General features: G+C 43.8%; 1 protein-coding gene across 1 annotated transcript in view; it reads left to right on the top strand.

The window, feature by feature from the left end:
• Positions 1 to 17,798, top strand: part of Scg3 (secretogranin III) — a 41,595-nt gene extending 23,797 nt beyond the window's left edge. The window contains exons 11-12 of the mRNA XM_006973741.4: positions 9,071 to 9,151; positions 17,231 to 17,798. Of these exons, the coding sequence (XP_006973803.1) occupies positions 9,071 to 9,151; positions 17,231 to 17,349 (200 nt within the window). The 3' untranslated portion in view covers positions 17,350 to 17,798. The remainder of the gene's footprint in view (positions 1 to 9,070; positions 9,152 to 17,230) is intronic.
• Positions 17,799 to 21,806: the final 4,008 nt, after the last annotated feature.

Below are 21,806 nucleotides of genomic sequence, written 5' to 3'. Positions count from 1 at the left end.
CTTCTCCTTCCTGTGCTGTGAGGTCATATGATTACCTGGCCCCTCACGCTTATGCCATAACTCTTTAGCATTTTTTACATTTATTTATATATTTGATTATTTATTTATTGTGTGTGCACACACGACTCCTAACACTCAGGAGCACATATATACATCACAGCACACATGGGTGGCCAGAGGACAGCTTGTTCTCTCCTCCTGCCATGTGACATCCAAGGATGGAACTCACAGGCTTGACAGAAGTGCCCTTTACCTACTGAGCATCTCATTGGCCCTGGATTTGCTAACATTTTTTAAAAATATTTGAGACAGTCTAACTATGTAGCCTTAGCTGGCCTGGAACTCAGTGCTCAGACCAGACTGCCCTCAAACTCACAAAGATCCACCTGTCTCAGCCTCTCCAGTGCTGAGATTAAAGACATTTGCCACCATGCCTGACTGTTACAATTTTCTATTGTCCTTCCATTCTTGTCCATTGGTGACAATTTTATGGGGAAATTGGCACAGTGTGGCTGTAGGAACCCCTTATTATTCCGTGGTTGCCTTTTCAGCCCCCCATCTTCACTTTCAGCTAACAAGACATCCTAGAGCCACTCCAGATTTTCTTTCCACAAGACTTGAGACCAATTCCCTCAAGGAATTCCATTTCCTCCCTCCCTCCCTTCTTTCCTTCTCTTATTCCTTCATGTGCAAAAGTCATATTCCCTGGGAGCACAGCAACCACAGAGTAAGTCCTTTAACCTGCTTGGGCAGCATGCCGAGTGCTGAGGATGACACCCTGTATTGCGGGGCAAGCATCCCCAGGCATGGGTGTGACATACCTCTGCTTTTCTATTTGTAAAGAAGACACTGTGAATAACGGAGCATGAAGGAAGTGATGGTACCGACTATGTAGAATGGGAGTGCACATTAGTCACCTTTATCTCATCATAACAAAATGGCTGAGACTCATAAAGAGAAGGGGTTTTGGCTCACAGTTTGAAAGGATCCAGTCCATCATCTGTTGGTCTCGTTGCTTTGGACCTGTGGTAGATGGGACATCGTAGGTGGGGCACTGGCAGAGCAAAATCACTCACTTCAAGGGGGAAGAACAAGGTAGAGGCTGGAGTCCTGCCCTCCCCATTGAGTGTGCCCCCCCTCCACCATAACCACCTCTTAAAGTTTCCACAACCAGCTATGGTGCTGCCCTGGGAACCTGCACCTAGAGAGACCTTCCAGATCTGCTCTGTAGCAGAGCATCTGCAGACTGGTGTTGGTGAGAGATCTCATCCTTCGTGGGCTTTCCATCTGGTAGTGATGCAGAGAGAAGAGGGTAAAACTCCATCCATCTAGTGTTACTCTCCATATTCGCTCTCCTGGGTCTTTAGGAAGGTGGTAGAGATTTAGGGTTTAAATTAGCTTCCTGTTCCACACAACCCTTGACTACGTTACTCTATGGTAAGAACAAACAAGTCCAGCATAGCTTAGAAAACACCAAAGTAAACAATGAGTTAAGGACCTTTGTCTTACAATTGCTTGTATGCTCTGTTTTTCAATGGTTGTTTGGCTTCTGTTATAAAATCCAATGAAGAACACCCACTGGCTCTATGCAAAAGTACATGCCTGGATGTGGTTGAAGACAAGACTGATGGGTTGCTGCTTCTTTTTCTTTCTCTCTTTTTTTTCTTTTTCTTCCTTTCTTTAAATATAAAGTCTTTAACCCAGTTGGCTTGGAACTCACTCTGTAGCCCAGTCTGGCCTTGTATTTGTAACAGTCCTCTTGGATCAGTCTTCTGAGTATTGGGAATAAAGACCTGAGCCACCATGCCTGGCAGAGATAATTCCCCTCTCTACATAGGCAAACACAAGCCATACACATGCGCATACATCCTACTTTTTGGTGAGCAGGCGTGTGGAGCATGGGCTTTTCTCAGGAGAGAACTTTGGAGGCACTGCAGAGTAGAATGTAGACTAAGGTAATGACCCAGCTAAAAGACATAATTGTAAGCAGGACACACTGGCAAGAATGTTTGCAGAGAGTCTCTTTTGGTTTGGGAGTATGAGGTGATGGTCCCATGTAATCACAGTGAATGTTTCTTAACCATGCCAAGCAGATTGTGGACCTGTGAGCAATATATATGTATAGGACTAATAGTAACAACAACAATATCCTAGGTTTTTATCACTTCACCTTACAAAGTATGTCTACTTGCATTTAGTTTCATGAAAAATCCAGTATAGTGACTACAGAGCCGGCTCTATAGTTAAGAGCACTGGCTGCTCTTACAGAGGACGAGGGTCTGGTTCCCAGCACCCACATCAGTGGCTCACCACCACCCGTAACTACAGCTCCAGAGGATCCAATGCCTTCTTCTGAGCTCCTCAGGCACAAACACACTTGTGGCATACCTTCACACAAACACACATAAACAAAAATTAAAATTTTAAATCAAATTGAATTTTTACCACAAAATATAACACATCTTATTTATTAATGAATGAAAAATAATTCATTTTACTTTTGAATATAATTTAGACTATTTAAACTATTGCTTTCTATGGGGACTCATATTTTCTTATTTATTTGTATTTATTTATTTTGGCTTTTTTTTTTTTTTTTTTTTTTTTTGGTTTTTTCAAGACAGGGTTTCTCTGTGTAGCTTTGCGCCTTTCCTGGAGCTCACTTGGTAGCCCAGGCTGGCCTCGAACTCACAGAGATCCACCTGGCTCTGCCTCCCGAGTGCTGGGATTAAAGGCGTGCGCCACCAACGCCCGGCTATTTTGGCTTTTTAAGACAGGGTCTCAGCTAGTCCAGACTGAACTTGAATTTACTATGTAACTAAAGCTGACCTTGAAGTCCTGACCCTCTTGTCTCTACCTCCCCAATGCTGAGAGCACAGATTTGAGTCACCACACCTGGCACAGATTAACGGTATTTTTCACATGATGATTTTTGATTGGTAAAGTTATTTGTATGATTCAATAGTTGTTCCTAAATTTAGGAATATGCCAATAATGAAAATTTTATTCTAATTCTAACCATATCCAGAGAGTTGCTTAATTTTTCTCTAAAGACCAAAGGAATGCAGTTTAAAATGTTCCATTATCTAAGTTTTACCCTTCTGCCAGCTGGATGTGTACTTACTCACGATGTGTGAGTCACTGAAAGTATTTTTTTAATGAATTGGTTTATTTTTTATAAAATAACAAGGTGTTTTGCGTGTGTGTGTGTGTGTGTGTGTGTGTGTGTGTGTGTGCGTGCGCGCGCGCGCACAGTGCCCATAGAGGTCAGAGGTGGTTGTGAATCACCACCTGGGTGCTGGCAATGGAACCTGAGTCCTCTGGAAGAGCAACCAGTGCTCTCAACCACTGGGAAACCACTCTGGCCCTTGAAAATCTTTTGAAAACTCATCCAAGGGATGAGATAAGTAAGCATTGTAGCACCATAGGCTCATTCCAGCACCACCATTTGTCATGTTGCTAACCAGATCATGGAATTAAGCTGGAAAAGGTGGCCTCTGAGGTGATTTTCACCTAAATGTCTTCTCATTCCCATCCCTTTTTTTATAGAAGCCAGAAAAGTCAGATACTTAATTCATAAACTGACAACTGACGTGAATCCTCTTTCTTACGCAACCTAAGAACATGCCTCCATTCAGGTCCCAAGTCACTCCGTTAGACATGTGCAAAACAGAGAGTCTGGTCTTCTCTGAGCCAGCCAGTGAGATGGGAGCTCAGACAAACCTGGGAGGCTTGTATCAACCCACATTTCCGAAGGACATCAAAGGAAGTGTCTCCTCCTATGTAAACCCATAAATTGCCTTTCCAGAACCCACCCCCTAATTAACAAACCAGTAAAGCAACATGCAAGAAACAAATTGATTAATATAAGTGCTCATGACCAGAGAGCGGTAAAACTGGGCCTTGAACCCATGACCCCTGACTCCTAACCCGGGCCTTCCAGTGTTTATAACAGCATCTTGTGGGCATTCAAAATACTATCCCTGTGGAGAAATAATGTTCTTCCTCCTTCTCCCTCTTCTTTTTTCTTCTTCACTCTTTATTCCTCCTTCTTTTCTCAAGATAACATCTCACATAACCCTAGTTCACTTCAGACTCCCTAGCTAAGGATAACTTTGAACTCCTGAGTGCTGGGAATACAGTAATGCATCACCATTTCCATGTATGTGGTGCTAGGCATCAAGCCCCGGCTTCAAGCATCCTAGGCACGAACTCAACCAACTGAGTCACATTCTCAAGGAGTGGCTCTGTGGCCCTTTCGGGTGTTCGTGCCCGTGACTTTGATATGTGCAATCCAAAACCTTAGTCACGTAATATTGACATGGTTTTAAGCATTACATAAAACAAGTCTTTATTAACACTTGGGGTTTTTTGTTGTTGTTGTTTATTTTTTATTTGATGGGGCAGCACACACCCTAGCAGGCACACAGAGGTCAAAGGACAGTTTTCAGGAGTCAGTTCTCTCTTTCACTGTGTGGATCTGGGGAATTGAACTCGGGTCATTAGATTTGGCAGCAAGTCCATTTATTTGCTGGCCCACTTTTTTTTTTGGGGGGGGTCTTTCTATTGTTGTTTGTGTTGTAAGTGTTCTTGAAGTTCTAATGTCTTTAGGGTCTGCTGTACTCAGTAGATTAACCATATGGATTTCTACGCTTTTGTCCTGGGCAGGAAGAGGTGAGGATAGCGTATCAGGGCCAACAAAGCCATGTGTAAGGAGGGGTATTTCTCCTCAAGCGCTGAGGACCAGAACAACCAGAGAGGCAGGCCTGCGTCTTGACTCTGGCTCTCGTCCACCTACTTCAGCATGTGTTTTAAGGCTCATGCCATATTACCTCAGCCATGAGCTATTTTTTTCCAAAGGCTGCTGAAACAAATTGGGGAAAAAAAAATAGCCCAATGTTCCTAAGTGGACTCTCATGGGCTTTCAGTGCATGCTGCATAAATAAAAGATTTACTTCAGAGCTCAGAGAAGAGAAAATGTAAATAAAAGCCAGCTGCTCCTCTCCAAGAGCAGAGGACACCTGACTTCATTTCCACTTTTGCCCAGGCCCCAGTAAATGTGTGGAGGGCTCAGTACCAGTGGCATTGGCTGCCAGACTTTGCCACACATTAGAACCACCTCAGGATTATTTGTTAAAAGGCTGATGCTTGCTTATCCCTAGACATGTGTTCATTTTCAGGGTTCGTCAGTGGGCAGCAAAGACTTAAACTGAGGAGACCGTGACTATGCCTGAGGAACCAGGAGGCGAAGGGCTGACCTGTCGTTTTATTTTCTATCAGTTGAGAGCTGCCCTGTTATCATAGGTGAATAAAGAGAGGCCAGGAGCTCAGTCGTGAAGGGCACATGGGCTGCTCTTCCCGAATACCCAGGTTCCGTTCCCAGACCCCACATGGCAGTTCATAACCATCATGTAACTCCAGTTCCAATGAATCCCACAACCTCTCTAGCCTCCAGGGACACCAGGCCCACAGTGCACTTACATACATGCAGAAGAAAAAAAAAAACACTCATACACATAAAATAAAAAATAATAAATCATTAAATAGAAGGGGCACAAAGATGATACACATAAAACGAAGATTAATAAATCTTCCAATGGGGAGGGCTCGAAGGTGAAGAATGTGTGTTGTGTCTTTTTAAAGCAGGGTCTCACTAGGAAGCTCTGGCCACCCTGAAACTCAACATGTAGATCAGTCTGACTTCAAATTCAGGGAGACGCTCTGCCTCTAACTCTGCCTCTGCTCCTCTGCCCGTCTCTGCCTCAAGTGCTGGGATTAAAAATGTGAACCTCAGTGGCGGTGGTGGCACATGCCTTTAATCTCAGCACTTGGGAGGCAGAGCCAGGTGGAGCTCTGTGAGTTCGAGGTCAGCCTGGTCTACAAAGTGAGTTCCAGGAAAGGTGCAAAGCTGCACAGAGAAACCCTGTCTTGGGGGGAAAAAAAAGTGGGCCTCTATCCCCTCCAGGCTTAAAATTTTCAGGCTGCTTTTGAACTCCCTAGGTAGCTGAGGATGACCTTGAACTCCAGACCCTCCTGCCTCCACCTCCCAAGTGCTGAGATTACAGGCATGGATTACCAAGCCTGGTTTATGTGTTGCTGGGGATAGAACCTGGAGCTTTGTACATGCTAGGCAAACACTCTGAACTGAACTACATTCTATTTTCAGGCCCTCAAAATAGTCTTAACCTTCTTAATTCAGCATTTTTAATGTAGTATTTAAATAATGAGGAAGCACTGATTTTCTTTTTCTCACATAAGATTTCCACATGGTAATATGATATCAAAGATTAGATTTTCAAAAGAATGCTTTGAATTATTTTTAAAAATTATTTAAAGAATTTATTAAGATATACTCAAAAGTTTCAGAAACCCTAATTATCTAATATGATAATTTGTTATCTATTTATTAAAATAAATCATATGAAGATCACTAACTTGATTTAAACTCTTTATAAGGAAAATTAAGTCTGAAGTGGTCTAAACTTCACTAAGATTTATTTTCTTCTTCAAAATGCCTCATCTAACTAAATTATTTTGAAATAGAAATCACTATATTACTAAATCCAGAAGGAGACATGGTGGATCACATCATAGTCCCAATACTCAGAAGGCAGAGGCAAGAGGGTATCCACAAGTTGGAGACCACCTGGTCTACGTAGAAAGTTCCAGACCAATCAGGAATCATGGAGAGACCTTGTCTCAAATAAATTAATAAGCAAATTTACCAAATCTTGTTGGTCAACTCACCAACAAGTCACAAACAGTAACAATGTACATGTTGCCTATGCTGAATTATTAACACTAACCAGGGACATTGTTTTGTGCATGTTCTGATTTTTTTATTTGTTTAAATGTGTTATTATTTATGAGAGGGGGAGTGGGCATGTATGTGGAAATCAGAGAATAATTCTCAAACACTAGCTCTCTCCTTCCCACCTCACATGGGTTCTTGGTATCAAACTTTGGGTCATCAGATTTCTGAAGCAAGTGCTGATAACCCACTGAGTCATTTTGCCAGCCCCATCCTCTGCCATCCATGAAGACAAGCCACTGAAACCAAAGCCACTCCTCATAGGCGAAGACAGTGAACAGAGCTGAAAATTATGGCAGATCACTTTGATTGGCCATTTATCCTTTTTCCATAGAAGTTTCTCAGCACTTCGTTGGAAACCTGATAGCATGAGGTCATAATGATGAAGTCTGCATGGGCTTCGAGCCAGGCAGAGAGCCGTCCAGAGAGCCCTCTTAAAGGCGGCTGTGGAAACTAGAACCCTGGCAGATCTTAGGGCAGTGATACACGGCACACGGACTGTCGTCAGATTCCCCACGCTCAGTCCTGGCTCTGCGACTAACTGGACGTGTGATATATGTGATATTGCTTTGCTCTCTTTGTGCCCAGCTTCTTCATCTGTGAGATAAGGGATGGCAATAGGGTTGCCTCAAAAAGTTGTTGAGCAAGAAGAGTAGATGAGAATACATTTTTTTTTTTTTTTGAGCAGAAAGAATAGCCCGAGGCACTTGGTAAGCGCACAGCCCAGCTCCACCAGACAGAGCTCTAGGCATTCACGAGTGGCATCGGGTTGATGTGGCCTCAGGTTGATGTCATTGCCACACTGCCGTTGGGCAGCCTGGGCCTGTTCCACAGAGGCTCTGGACTTTGAAGGCCTCTACTGTTAGATGAAATGGGGAGGAGCTACCTGGTGTCTTGCTGCATACACTTTGAACATGGAGAATTCATCTGGTTAGAGATGATCGACTTCTTCTGTGTATGATAAGTTCTATCACTGTCTGTGCCTGAAGGTGGGATCTGGTCTTTCAGATGATGCACATATGAGAAACCAAGCAGGTCACCGCCCAAATTCCAATGCTATTATTTCTTGGCCTTAGACAAAACACTCAGATTCCTCATTCTTAAGATAATAATACCTACTTCCAGACACCGACGCCAATGGTATCCCGGAATACCCAGTATCCCAAGGCTCAGTTATGCTGGGAAACTCAACCAAGAGTTGTATATATAGTTTTATATTCATATATCAGTATATCTGAAGGAGTTTTATTAGAGCTGGTTCAGAAGTTCACCATCCAGACAGAACCAAAGGCCTGGTCCTACCTTCCCATCTGAGTGTTGACTTAGACCCTCTCAAAACTGGGCTTAGAGTCATAAGAGATACTACAGCCAGAGATTTGGGACCTTCAACAGATGGAGGTGGTAAATATCTGCCAGTCTGACTCATCCCTTGACTTGAGGCTGCTCCTCAGCAGCACCGTCCCTAACCTGAAATCACCCAGTCTAAGAATAATGGGGACCCATCAATCTGGAATGGAATGGAAATGTGTATGCAGAGGCTGGAGAGATGGCAGTTGAGAGCACATAATGTTCTTGCAGAGAACCTGATTCAGTTCCCAGCCCCCATATCAGACGACTCATAACTGCTTGTAAGTCCAGCCTCAGGGAATCTGATGCCTTCTTCTGGACTCCATGGACACCTAAATTCACACATGCATATACACACACACACATACACACACACACACACACACACACACACACACACATAAATATACACAATTAAAAATAAAATAAATCATTTTTTAAAAAAGTCTAAGCAGACATCAAACTAAATTTGTGTGCAGTATAACTAACTATCCTTGATACTTAGCAACATGGTCTGTGTCTGGAATCTTATCCACAAGTGTTCTCTTTGAAAACTCCCTAGACACTGGGCAGTGGTGGTGCACACCTTTAATCCCAGCACTCAGGAGGCAGAGGCAGGTGGATCTCTGTGAGTTTGAGGCCAGCCTGGTCTACAGAGTGATTTCCAGGACAGCCAAGGCTGTTAAACAAAGAAACCCTGTCTCAAAAAAAAAAAAAGAAAAGAAAAGAAAAAAAAAAACTCCCTACACATGAACACATGTGTGCACACATGTATAGAACCATAAACACTACTCAGCTGTTAATCCACCTACCAGTTGCTCTCCAGGTTCAGTATTCAGGGTTTTGAACATGGCTGTGCCTTTGAAGAAGAGGTACGGTGGCATTTTATGTTTGATCTCTTGCTTTTTCCAGGCAAAACGGAAGCCTATTTGGAAGCCATCAGGAAAAACATCGAGTGGTTGAAGAAACACAACAAAAAAGGCAACAAAGAAGGTAGGAGCTTGCTGCAGCCACACCTCACAAACTCACCCATTCCCCCCGGGGTCTTATCACACTATGATCCTTGGAGTCCAACTGACTGAGGTCTCCTCTCAAACTCAGACTCTCAGATGTCAGGGGGGATATGCCCCCACTTCTATTTGGCTTTTTAAAAGTCATCGTAGAGAAAAATGGTTTTGTTTGCTTGATCATTTTATTTTTGAGACAAGGTCTCACTGTGTAGCCTAGGCTAGCCTGGAAGTTTCTGTGTAGACCAGGCTGGCTTCAAACTCACAGAGTTTCACCTGCCTCTGCACCCCTAGTTCTAGGATTAAAAGTGTGCGACACAACACCAAGCCCGAGTAATGGGCTTTATTACGGCATCTTCCTAATACTTTTTTCCTATTGGTCTTCTCCCTACCTCCTCCAGCTCTTTGCCCCCCTCCTGCTGGTCCCCCCCTTCAGTAGCTCCACCCCTGCTCCCTTGTCACATATATTTCCTCACCCTTGTCTCCCATAAGATCTCTTCTTGACCTTTCATGGTCCCCTTTCTAGTTTCCTGTCTTATGCCCTTACTCACACACATACACACACACACACACACACACACACACACACACACACACACACACACACGAGATACATACAAGAGTTAAAATAGAATCTGCATCTACAAGAAGAACATGCTGCTTATCTTTCTGGGTCTGGTTTATTTCACTTAACATAGTTTTCTCCAGTTCCATTCACTTCCCTGCAATTCTCATAATTCCATTTTTCTTTACAGCTGAATAAAATGTTGTCGTGTAGATGAACCACATTTCTCTATCCACTCACCTGTTGATGAACATCTAGACTGATTATACTTTTTAGCTGCTATGAACGGTGCAGCACTAAACACGGATCTACACATAACCCTGTGGCAGGGCCTAGGACCACCACATGATCCACCTATACCACTCTTGGGTTTATATTCAAAGGACTTTATTTGCAGTTTTTTTTTTTTTTGTTCTTTTTTTGAGAAAGCACTGTACAGATTTCTGTAGTGATGCAGCAGTTTATGTCCCCATAAGGACCTGCTTCCTTAACATCCTCAACATTTGTTGTTTTCATTCTTAGCCACTCTGAGTGGGGTGAGATAGCTAAGAATGTGAAACATATTGTCAAGTATTCATTGGCCATTTGTGCTTCTTTTAAGAAGCGCCTGTTTGGATCTCTGTGAGTTCAAGTCCAACCCTGTCTAAGTAGTGAGTTCAGGGATAGCAGAGCTAAATAGTGGGACACTTTTTCTAAAAAAAAAACAAAAACAAAAAAAAACCTGCCTGTTCAGTCCATTTGCCCATTTATTGATCAGATGATTTCGATTTGTGTGGATGCATTTACACAAGTGTACATATGTATATATGTGGGAGGCCAGAGGTCACATCAAGTGTCTTCCTCGATTGCTTTTCACTTTATTTTTTATTACATTTGGGGAGGGGGTATACACATGCCACGGCAGGTCTCTAGAAATCAGAGGACAACATGCAGGAGTCAGCTTTCTCTTTCCACCATGGAGTCCTGGTGATCAAAGTCAAGTCGCCAACCTTGTCAGCAAGCACCTTGACCTGCTGAGCCGTCTCCCTGGCCCTCTATATCATTTTTTGAGATAGAGTCTCTCACTGGACCTGAAGCTAGCCATTGGCAAGACTGGCTGGCCAGTGAGCTTCAAGCATCTGCCTGTCTTAGCCAGGTGTGGTGATGCACAACTTTAATCCCAGGACTTGGGAGGCAGAGACCGGTGGATCTCGGTGAGCTCGAGGCCAGCCTGCTGTCTTTAAAAAAATAAATCAATAAATCTCCCTATCTCTACCTCCCCAGCACTGAATTACAGATGTGCTCCATCACACTCAGCTTTTCACAGTGGTGTTGGAGCTTTGAACTCAGGTCCCCGCGCTTGCATGGCAAGCATTTTACCAACTCCATCTCCATCTCCAGCTGCCGTGATTTAGATTTGTGATGTTTAACTTTGGTAGCTCTTTATATAGTCTAGGTACTAACTTCCTGTCTGGTGTAAAGTTGACCAAGACTTCCTTCCGTTCTTCCTCTTCACTCTAGTGATAACTTTTTGATTCCATGTGATCCCACTTGTCATGCCCTGGAGGTATTTCTTGTAGCACTGGAATCCTTCCAGAAAGTTCTTTCACATGCCTATATCTGGAAATGCTTTTGCTGTCTCTCTCTACCATTTTCAACACTTTAGGTCGTATATCAGGATCTTTGATCTGGGGCTAAAGTTAAGAATACATGCTGCTCTTGCAGAGGACCCAGGTTCAATTCCCAGAACCCCCTGCCATCTCCCAATTATCTATAACGGTTCCAGAAGAGCCAATAACCTCCAGTGGCACAGACCTACATGCAGGCTAAACAGACATACACATAAAATAGTTATAGTCAAAGTTTGGGTTTTTTTTAAAGTTACTTGATCATTTTGAATTGATTTTTGTGCGAGGTTAGAGGTATACGTGTAATTTCATTTTTCTGTGGAAATCCAGTTTTTTTCCAGCACTATTTTTTGAAGAGGTTATGTTTTCCTCCCCAATGTATGTTTTGAATGCCTTTGTCAAAAATTAGGTGGGATTTATATCTGGTCCCCTATTCTATTATTTGTCTACATTTCTCTTTTTTTTTTTTTTTTTTCTTATTGAAACCACACTGTGTGTGTCAGCATGGCTCTGTAGTATAATTTGAGGTCTGGTTTTATACTCCCAACATTGGTCTTTCTGCTTGTTAGTCAGGGTCTTTGGAGTTTCCATGTGAGGTTTAAGATGTTTTTTCTCTAGTTCTGTGAAAAATGTCATTGGAATCCGATAGGGATGACATTGAATCTGTATACCACTTTTGGTAATATAGTCATTGTCACAATATTAATTCTTCCAGTCCATGAGCATGGGACATCGTTCCATCTAATTTCTTTCACTTCCTTGGTTAGGTAAAGGACTGTGGCTGGCCTGAAACCCATGTAGACCAGGCTGCCCTTGAACTTACAGAGATCTGCTTGCTCTGCCCCTGCGGTGCTGGGATTGAAGGTGTGCACTGCCACACTTCGCTTGGTGGCTTTTTTGTTTCGTTGGTCTTTTGAAGCTGTTATGAATGGGATGCTTTCCTCATTCCCTTCTCAGTGGGTTTGTTATTATTTTATAGAAAGGCTGCTGCTGTCTGCGGGTTGATTTTGTGCCCCGCTGCTTTGCCAACGTGTTTACCAGATCCGAGAGGGACGGTGGAGTCTTTAAGGTCTTTGCGATGTAGGGCAATGTCCTCTGAAATGGGGACAGTTTCACTTGTATCTTTTCTATTTTTGTTGCTTTTCTTTCTTTATCCTGATTTATTGCTCTCATTATGCCTTTAAACACTATACTGAATAAAAGTGGACAGAGTGTTCACTTATCTCACGATAGGTGTTACAAGTGTTGGAAGAAATGTTTTCAGGTTTTCTCTATTTAGTATAAGGTTGGCTGCAGGTTTGATATGTATGTATCATGTATGTTTTTGTTGTTTTCATTGAAATATGAAACCTCATTTCTTTTTTTTCAAATCAGATTTTCAAAGCATTTTCTTTTTATTTTATTATGAAAAATGTCAAGAAAAGACAAAGTGAACAATATAATATTCCCATGTTTCCAGCACCCGTCTTGAATAAGGATCAGATTTTTGACATTTTGTCTATCCTGTCTTACCTACCCCAGCTTTCTTCGAGGTTTATTATTATCACTGTCATTTATTTTTGTTTGTTTGTTATGAGACAGGGTCTCACTCTATATACCGGGTTGTTGTCAAAATCACAGCAATCCTCCTGCCTCAGCCTCCTCAGTGCTGGAATGACAGGTGTGAGGCACCTCACCTGGCTCTTAGAGCGTTTTAAACGGGTATTTTCTGAGCACATTTTGGGTATATTCTGTAGCCACAAAGGCAGTCCCTCACTTACATAAAACAAACTTAAGAACCAGACCCTGTTCAGAGTTCCAGAGATGTAAAGGACCAATAGATGCAGCAAAGACACACACACACACACACACACACACACACACACACACACACACACACACACACACACACAAAGCTTACCCTATCCTGGGACCCTGGTTGGACTACTCAGTATTGTCCTCCTTAGGCATAGGAGCACTAAGGAGCTGAGAGGGTCGGGTGGGTCATCTTGGCAACACAGACAGTTGGGAAAAGGGCTGTAGGGAGGTAGAGTCTCTTGCTTTAAGAGAAGTGATAGCTACAGTTAATAAGCGTGCAAGGAGACTATTGTGTTCCGGGAACTGGAGCTGTTTATTTCCCCCAGGAACCTGTGTGTCTGTGGGGAGGGGCAGCAGTCAGGTATAGGAAGTGATGGCAGCCAGGCCAGGAAAGGGGCTTGTATGCTCCACAGTGGAGGGTAAGTTTTAGCCACAGGAGCCTAAGCTGGAAGCTAACGTGTCTTTAAAAGAAAAGCACTCAGCAGTAGCGTGGTTACAGACTGAAAATAAGGCCCTGGAGAGCAAGTGGGGGCCAAGATCTGAAGCAGAACCATGAGGCAAGAAAAGATGAGGCAGAAACATAAGCAAGCAGAGGAAATGAAGAGAGAAGAGAGGCTCACGGGCTGTGAGGAGTGTGAGCAGTTCAGACTGATTCCAGGTGGTCAGCCAGGGCAGCTGCAGAGCAATGCCCCCAAGTTCGAGAATCATTTAGATCACAAAAGATCTTCTAAGCAACGGTGTGCCACCCTGAATATAAGAAATGTGCTAACAGGGGATTTCGCCATTGTAGGACATCATAGATGAAACAAACACAAAGTTAGAACAGATCACACTCCACATGACCTCCCGATGCAATCAGGTGATGCACTGAGTCTGGTACAGCACCTCACAACATGTCATCCCAGCACCTGAGAGTCTGAGGCAGGAGGATCACCATGAGTTCGAGGCCAGATAAGGCTCCATAGTGAGTGTAAGACCAATCCTGGCTACAATATGTGACCCTGTCTCAAAACAAGAAAAAAACTAGCTGTGGATATAGCTTAGTGCTAGCCTCCTGGCCTATAGAAGGTTTAATCATTATTACCACAAAATAGATAAATAAGTGAATAAACAAATTAAGAATCGGGTCAAAGGAAATGCTCATTCGAAAGACAGACAGAAAGAAGCCAGCCAACATTAACCTCCGGCCTCCACATGCATACACATATGCACACCCACACAGGTGTTTCCACACACATGCAAACATGCATATACATATGGACACATACAAAACAATTTACACAACCTTATTTCATCAACCCTGACACTGTTTTAAAATGCAAATTTTCTGTATCACTAAAGCTATCAAGGACTTCAGATACTCAAAAATTAAAATGTTCCTTTGTTTTGGTTTATCGAGACAGGGTTTCTCTGTGTCGCCCTGGCTGTCCTGGAACTCCCTCTGTAGACCAGGCTGGCCTTGAACTCAGAGATCCGCCTGCCTCTGCCTCCCCAGTGCTGGGATTAAAGGTGTGTGCCACCACTGCTTGGCAAATATTCCTCTGAGTGTCAAAGAAATTCATCATGCACCAAACTGCGTTCGAAAGCAGGTGCAAATCGCAGACACACCAGTGTGGAGTGTTCACTTCTGATTCACACGTGCGTCTGACTTCTGGTCACAGCCAGCACTGTGCTGTTCCCATCCAGTCCCATTCCAGGGTGAGCCACCCAGTGCAGCCTCGAACCCTGTCTTTGAAGAAGGAAGGGACTGTGAGAAAACTTCGCCATGAGGGTATTGTCTCTGCTTTCCTTTGCCTCCAAGAAGCAAGAACACCATGTGGTAAATAGTGAGCTCTGCCTCCTCAGCTTCCCTATGAGTGCTGCTTGGCATGCACAGGGTGACTCTGGATGCCTGTGGAGGTCTAGGTGCTAGGGTCCTGCCTTGACTGCAGCTGTATAGACAGGACAACTAACGGTGAACTCTGACCTTTGGCCTCTGTCATTTTCCTGTTTGTCGGGCGCCTGGGTGACCTGAATCTCATTCTAAAATCCGGGGAAGGAAAATCTGTGTGGTTACAAGGATGCTGACAAGCTCTTTGTATTGTTTACTCTCTGTTGCCGTGTTTAAATGCCATGGCCAAGGGCAGCCAATAGAGGAAGGAGTTGATTTGGGCTTACAGCTCCGAGAAGGGGTCCACACGGCAAGAGATGCATGGCAGCAGACAGCCAGAGCAGGAGACTGGCTATCACAGTTTATCCATTCACGGACAGTAGAGAATGAGTAAGAGCCCCACGGAGGGTAAGGCTATAAACACTCAAAGCCTATCCCCAGGGACATACTCCCTCTAGCAAGACTACATCTCCTATGAGTTTGACCATCTAAGCATGACCAACTGGGGACCAAGTGTTGAACATGATCTTCCGGTGGACATTTATTGTCCAAACCATAAGCCTCTTGGATTTTGTTTTTCAAACAGGGTCCCAGGTGGCCAAGGCTGGCCTTGAACTTGCTAGACAGTAGGAAATGACCTTGAACTTCTGATCCTCCTGCCTCCACCTTCCACGTACAGTGTGTATATAGTGTGTACATAGTGTGCTTTTTAAAAAGTAAATTGCAAACAAGGCATGCTGTCACACGCGTGTAAGTCCAAGACTAGGAAGGCTGAGGCCGGAGAATTGCCTCAACTTCAATCTATGGTCTTCACAGTGAGTTCCAAACCAGTCTAAACTACAGAGTAAAACCCTATTTCAAACAAAGAAACAAAAATTAATACTTGAAGAACCAAAGAGATGTGGGAAGGGTGTGGGGGTCTTTAGAAAGATGGTGTGGTCTTCCTTGAGGACCTCTTCTTTATTTTGGGTGCATGGTTTGATGGTTTGCCTAGATTTTTAAAAATGGACATAGGAAGCAGGAAAGGTTTGACTTTTTAATCCATGTATACAACTCAGGATCACAGAAATTCTTAACTTGGAAAAACAAAGCAAAAAAAAAAATGTGTTATCATACCAACAGTGGCATAAGCTGAAATCATAAACTCAGGAGGTTGGAATAGCTGCTGCTTCTAACCATAATTTTGCTACATGTGTGAAAGCAGCAGTTTTTGGACCATTCTTGATTCAGCAGCAGCACCTTCTGGGAGTTTGTTTAAAGTGCAAAGACCGGGTCCTCACCATAGACCTGGGTGTGAATCTGCTACTCTCAAAGAGCCCCATGCACACAATCACACACATGAACATTAAAATTTACAAAGCCCTGGTCTATGAAGCTGTTTCCTTGTTGGCCAGAAGGGATGATGGTATATTTCCCTGGGTTGAAACAGAGAGATAATATGGTACCCAAAAACACTTTAAACAGCACACACAGTACAGCCCAAGGCCAGGACATCATGTCTTCCATTATGAAGGTCAAGGCTGGAAATTTACTTAATACACAAAATGTCTCTCTTTTTTTGTTTGTTTGTTTTTTGTTTTTTGAGACAGGGTTTCTCTGTGTAGCTTTGCACCTTTCCTGGAGCTCACTTGGTAGCCCAGGCTGGCCTCAAACTCACAGAGATCCGCCTGGCTCTGCCTCCTGAATGCTGGGATTAAAGGCTTGCGCCACCGCCGCCGCCGCCGCCGCCGCCGCCGCCGCCGCCGCCACCACCACCACCACCACCACCACCACCACCACCGCCGCCACCACCCGGCACAAAATGTCTCTTAATGATAAATACTGTGATGTGTTGTGGATATCACTCTGTATAAATAAAATGCTGATTGGCCAGTAGCCAGGCAGGAAGTATAGGCGGGATGGGCAGAGAAGAGAATTCTGGAAAGTGGAAGGCTGAAGCAGAGAGGCGCTGCCAGCCACCGCCACGACAAGAAAGATGTAGGGTACTGGTAAGCCACGAGCCATGTGGCAAGGTATAGATTGATAGAAATGGGTTAATTTAAGATGGCAAGAAGCCTGAGCCATTAGGCCAAACAGTTTAAATAATATAAGCGTCTGAGTGATTATTTTATAAGTGGGCTGTCGGACTGCCGGGCTTGGCAGGTCCTGGAGAGAAAACTCTACCTACAGTGATGGGTTTTCTTTTTTCCTCATCTTTGCTCACAATATTCTAATCATATTTTCTAGGCTATGACCTTTCAAAGATGAGGGACTTTATAAACCAGCAAGCTGACGCTTACGTGGAGAAAGGCATCCTGGATAAGGATGAAGCCAATGCCATCAAGCGCATCTACAGCAGCCTGTGAAGATGGCAAGCAACCCGAGCCTTTCAACCGTTCCAGCAAAAACAATATAGCTTCAAAACTAATTCGGCGGTTAAAGATTTACCAGCCCAGGAGTATTAGAATGTGCTGAATTTATAGTAGTTAACCCCTTAGGAATGGGTAAAATAGAGCTCTCTTGCCATAAATACCTTATGAAAAGTAAAGTGTTCGTAAGCTGAGGTTTTTGTATATAGAATCCGTATTCCCTCTTGGATTTACATTTTATAATCAGAGATGTGCTGCTCTGGAAAAGCCTCTAGTGGGTTGCACATAGATCGGAACCTTCTTCCCACTGTCTGAAGCTCCCAGAAGATCTGAGCGGTCCTGTCTCAAGGCATGCTGGACACCTGAGCACCTTGTTGGATGTTTGTTAAACGATGTTTCCACTAGCAGTTCTCTGTTGGGCACTGAAATAAATCCACATTTCTTCATAGCCTTGATGCTCTTGAGAAACAGCAGCTTCTTTTTAAAAAAAAAAAAAAAAAAAAAAAGGTTTTAATCGAAATAGAATTATAGCATTTTTCCTCCCTCTAGCCCGGTGGTTCTCAGTCTTCCTAGTACTTTGACCCTTTAACACAGTTCCTCATGTGGTGGTGACCCCCAATCATAAAGTTATTTTCAATGCTACTTCAAAACTGCAGTTCTGCTGCTGTTACAAATCATAATGTAAATACCTGTTTTCCTACTGGTCTTAGGTGAGCCCTACTGAAAGGATCACTCAACCCCCCACCCCTCACCCCCCACCCCCGACAGGTCAAGATCCGCAGATTACAAACTGCTGCTCTAGCCTGTCCCAACCACTCTCCTTCCAGCCCCTTCCGTGTCCCCAACATACAAACAACAAAACATCTGCTTTTGGGGATGCCCTTTTTTGTTGTTTGTTTTGTTTTTTTGTTTTTCGAGACAGGGTTTCTCTGTGTAGTTTTGGTGCCTGTCCTGGAACTCACTCTGTAGACCAGGCTGGACTCGATCTCACAGAGATCCACCTGGCTCTGCCTCCCAAGTGCTGGCATTAAAGGTATGTGTCACCACCACCCGGCGGGGATGCCCTTCTTAATCAGCTCTCTGTTAGACCCAATGACACAAAAAGGAGGTTGAATATGGGTACAAGAATCAGTGAATATAGCCTGGGAGTATAGCAGTGACGGAATGCTTGTGTGAAGGCCTGGATTTAATCCTCAGCACTACACACACTCACATAAATACACACCTATATGAACACATACATGCACACAGTCACACACATGAACACATAAATGACATGCACATAAATACACACACAAAATTGAATTTATCAACAATTTATTCCCTACCTATATTTCTCCTTTTTTTTTTTAACTTCTTTGAGTTTTCAGACACTTATTGTTCACTCCATAGAGATGAACATTTAGATAGACAAGACGCCAAATGAGGTCACACACTGTTCGAACGCAACGTCAACATTTCTGCTCCGTCCCAGTCATCTAACCTGGATTTGACACAAGCCATGCTTTCTCACCGGCGAGCAAAGGAGCAGGCAAGCATGGGCAGCAACAGGGATAAAAATCACCGGAAAGAAAAGGTTATAAACTTTAGGTTCCTGCAACTTGTGTGTTCACCGCCACCACAAACACAGGACTGAAAAACAACCACACAGCCCAGTGGTCCTCCCTGGACGCCGGTGCTCCCAGATCAAAGGTGGTGCTGGAATACATCGCTCAGTGTAAGATAATTGCGTAAGTACATTGTATATGCTCGCCGGGAACCATCAACATTCAGGCTTTGTGAATTAGCTGCACTTACTTCCTGAGACCTGCTGGCGCCTGTGCTGCTGTTCTGAAGCCAGTCACACTGGGCTTTCATACCTAAGATAGCTACAGAAGCAAACAAAACACAAAGCCTGTCAGGAACACAAACTAATCTCTCCTGGCGTTCTGGAGAAGCCAGTACCCAGCAGCAGGTGAGTGTGGAGAGGGAGGTTCAAAACGCCTTTGCCCAAACTGCACTTCCCGAGGCACGATGACTCAAACGGTTTAATGAATCAGCTCTGTCAACAGACTCCACTTTAGCCACAGCACACATCTGCTCCTACCTCAGATAGGAAACCGGTTCAGGCTGGATCACCTTAGCCTCTCACTTTTCCAAAGCTTACCTAAGTATCTATGCAGGGTTTTTTCAGTAAGAAATTTCTTTCTTTTATTGTAATCTTCTTAGTGCCTCTTGGTAACCAAGACAGAAGGGGCACACTTGATCCTATTTTATAAACAAGAATATCCCTTCACAAAGGGATCAAGGACACTGGATAAGCTCACATTCATGAGGTCAACAGGTGGAGACCCTGGAGCAGAAGTCAGGTTTGAGGATCTAGAGCCTCTCTACGGTGATTCTGTTCCAAGGTACTTCAGTACTCTGTCCGTGAGGGAGAGGCAGCAGGGGCTCAAGTTTGAGGGAAACCTGAGCTACACAGCAAGACCCTGTCACAGGAGAAAAAGAAACAGAAATGGCCAACCCTGATGACAAAAGCCTGCAGTCCCACTCGGAGAGAGTGAGGCAGGAGGATTGGGAATTGAAGGCTGCCTGGGATACTTAACAACTTGCAGTTCCAGGCAGCCTGGCCTGTGTGGCATACCTCAGGAGGCTGAGCAGGACTGCTGTGCATTTGGGACAAGGTAGGGCTACATAGGAAGTTCGAAGTCAGCCTGTGCTAGATAACAAGATCCTGTCAGAACAAACAAAATTAGTCCAGCACAGTTAAATCATGGCTACAAAATTACTCAGTTTGAAGACAAGATAATTTTAGCTAGAAATTGCTGACAGGAAAAAAAAAAAAAAAAAAACACTTGAGAAATATATTTGAGCCTATGGTCATAATTTCAAATTTGAGCTTCTGTGATTTCATCAGTCTTGGCCAAATTATGTTTCTACAGGACATAACTATGTTTTTATTATTCCTATATCCACAGTAGCTTGCTTAGGCCTCTTCTGTCTTCCTTTTGGTTTTCTCCTTTTCCAGTTAAACCTCCACAGCTCAAGTAGTAACAACAACAGAAAAAGAGAAAAAAAAAAAAAAAAAACAGCAGCAGCAACATACTGCCAAGAGACTAGCCCAACTCTGAGCTAGAGAGATGGCCTCATGTGCAAGCCCGGGGAACTGAATTCAGATCTCTTGCACACATGAAAAGGGCATGGGGGCTGGAAGGGTGGCTCAGGGGATAAATCTCTTCTTGCTAAGCAACCTGGGGCAAACTGGATAGCTAGACTAGCTGGAATTGGTGAGTTCCAGGTTCAGAGAGAGCAAGCCTGAGTCAATAAATAAAATGTAAAGCCATAGAGGAAGACACCTGATGTCATCTTCCAGAAACACACAAACACACACACACACACACACACACACACACACACACACACATAGAGAAAGACGAGAGACACCCTATTTCAAGGGTGCTTTGAGCAACAAAGAACAAAACACAAAGGATTATGTTAAGTGAGAAACAAACAAATCAGCAAGACAAAAACAGCTTCCACTTCCCATCATGGTACCAACTGGCCCTCCCAAGGCTGAGTCTGGTAGTTTGAATGAGAATGGCCCCCAGAGGCTCACAGATTTGAGTTTGTGGTCACCAGATGGTGGAACTGTTTGGGGAGGATTAGGAAGGTGTGGCCTTGATGGAGGAGGTGTGTCTAGGGGAGGGCTCTGAGGTTTCAGAAGCCCAGGCCATTCCCAGTTTGTTCTCTCTGTCTCATGTTTGTAGATCAACATGTAAGCCCTCAGCACCGGTTCAGCACCATGTCTGTCTGCCTGCCTGCTGCCATGTTCCCCATCATAATGGTCATGGACTCAACCATCTCAAACTGTGAACCCCCCCAAAGCTCTTTTTTCTAGACGTTGTCTTGACCATGGTGTCTTAGCACAGCAACTGAAAAGTTACTAAGACCAGGACCTGGGACTACAGGCTCCACTCCACTAATACCCCAGGGCACCGGCTCCTGATGAGCAAAAGAGAGAGGCGCAAAACAAGAAGGAAAAGAATAATAGAGCAGAAGAAAGGGGACAACAGGAGCAGGCAAAAAAAAAAGTCGCTTTTACTCCCCAGACATCAGGCTCTTGAGGGAATGCTGGGGAGGGGTAACGATGGGAAATTCCTGCGGAAGCCTTGTTAAACCTCATTAACCTCATTAAACTTATTTAAACTAGTAACTGAGTAGATGTCAAGACTAAAAAAATCTATCAGCTGTACATAGCTGAAAGTTTGCTGCTGTAACCTATACACGTAATAAAGGCAAGATGGATTAACTGAAACAAACAACTAACTTTTAATTCAAAGGAGCAGTGATGGATGACACACTGTAAAGAGTCTGAAGTGACAGAGATAAACTCTAAATGGAATGCAGTGTGTCTCACACGGCTGGAGTTTTATCTGTCCTTCTGCAATCCTAGCATGTGGAAGGTAGAGACAAAT

Source organism: Peromyscus maniculatus, chromosome 7, assembly GCF_049852395.1.
Source record: "Peromyscus maniculatus bairdii isolate BWxNUB_F1_BW_parent chromosome 7, HU_Pman_BW_mat_3.1, whole genome shotgun sequence".
NCBI lineage: Eukaryota > Metazoa > Chordata > Mammalia > Rodentia > Cricetidae > Peromyscus > Peromyscus maniculatus.
The sequence above is the reverse complement of the archived record's forward strand: the minus strand, read 5'-3'. Positions and strand labels throughout refer to the sequence as shown.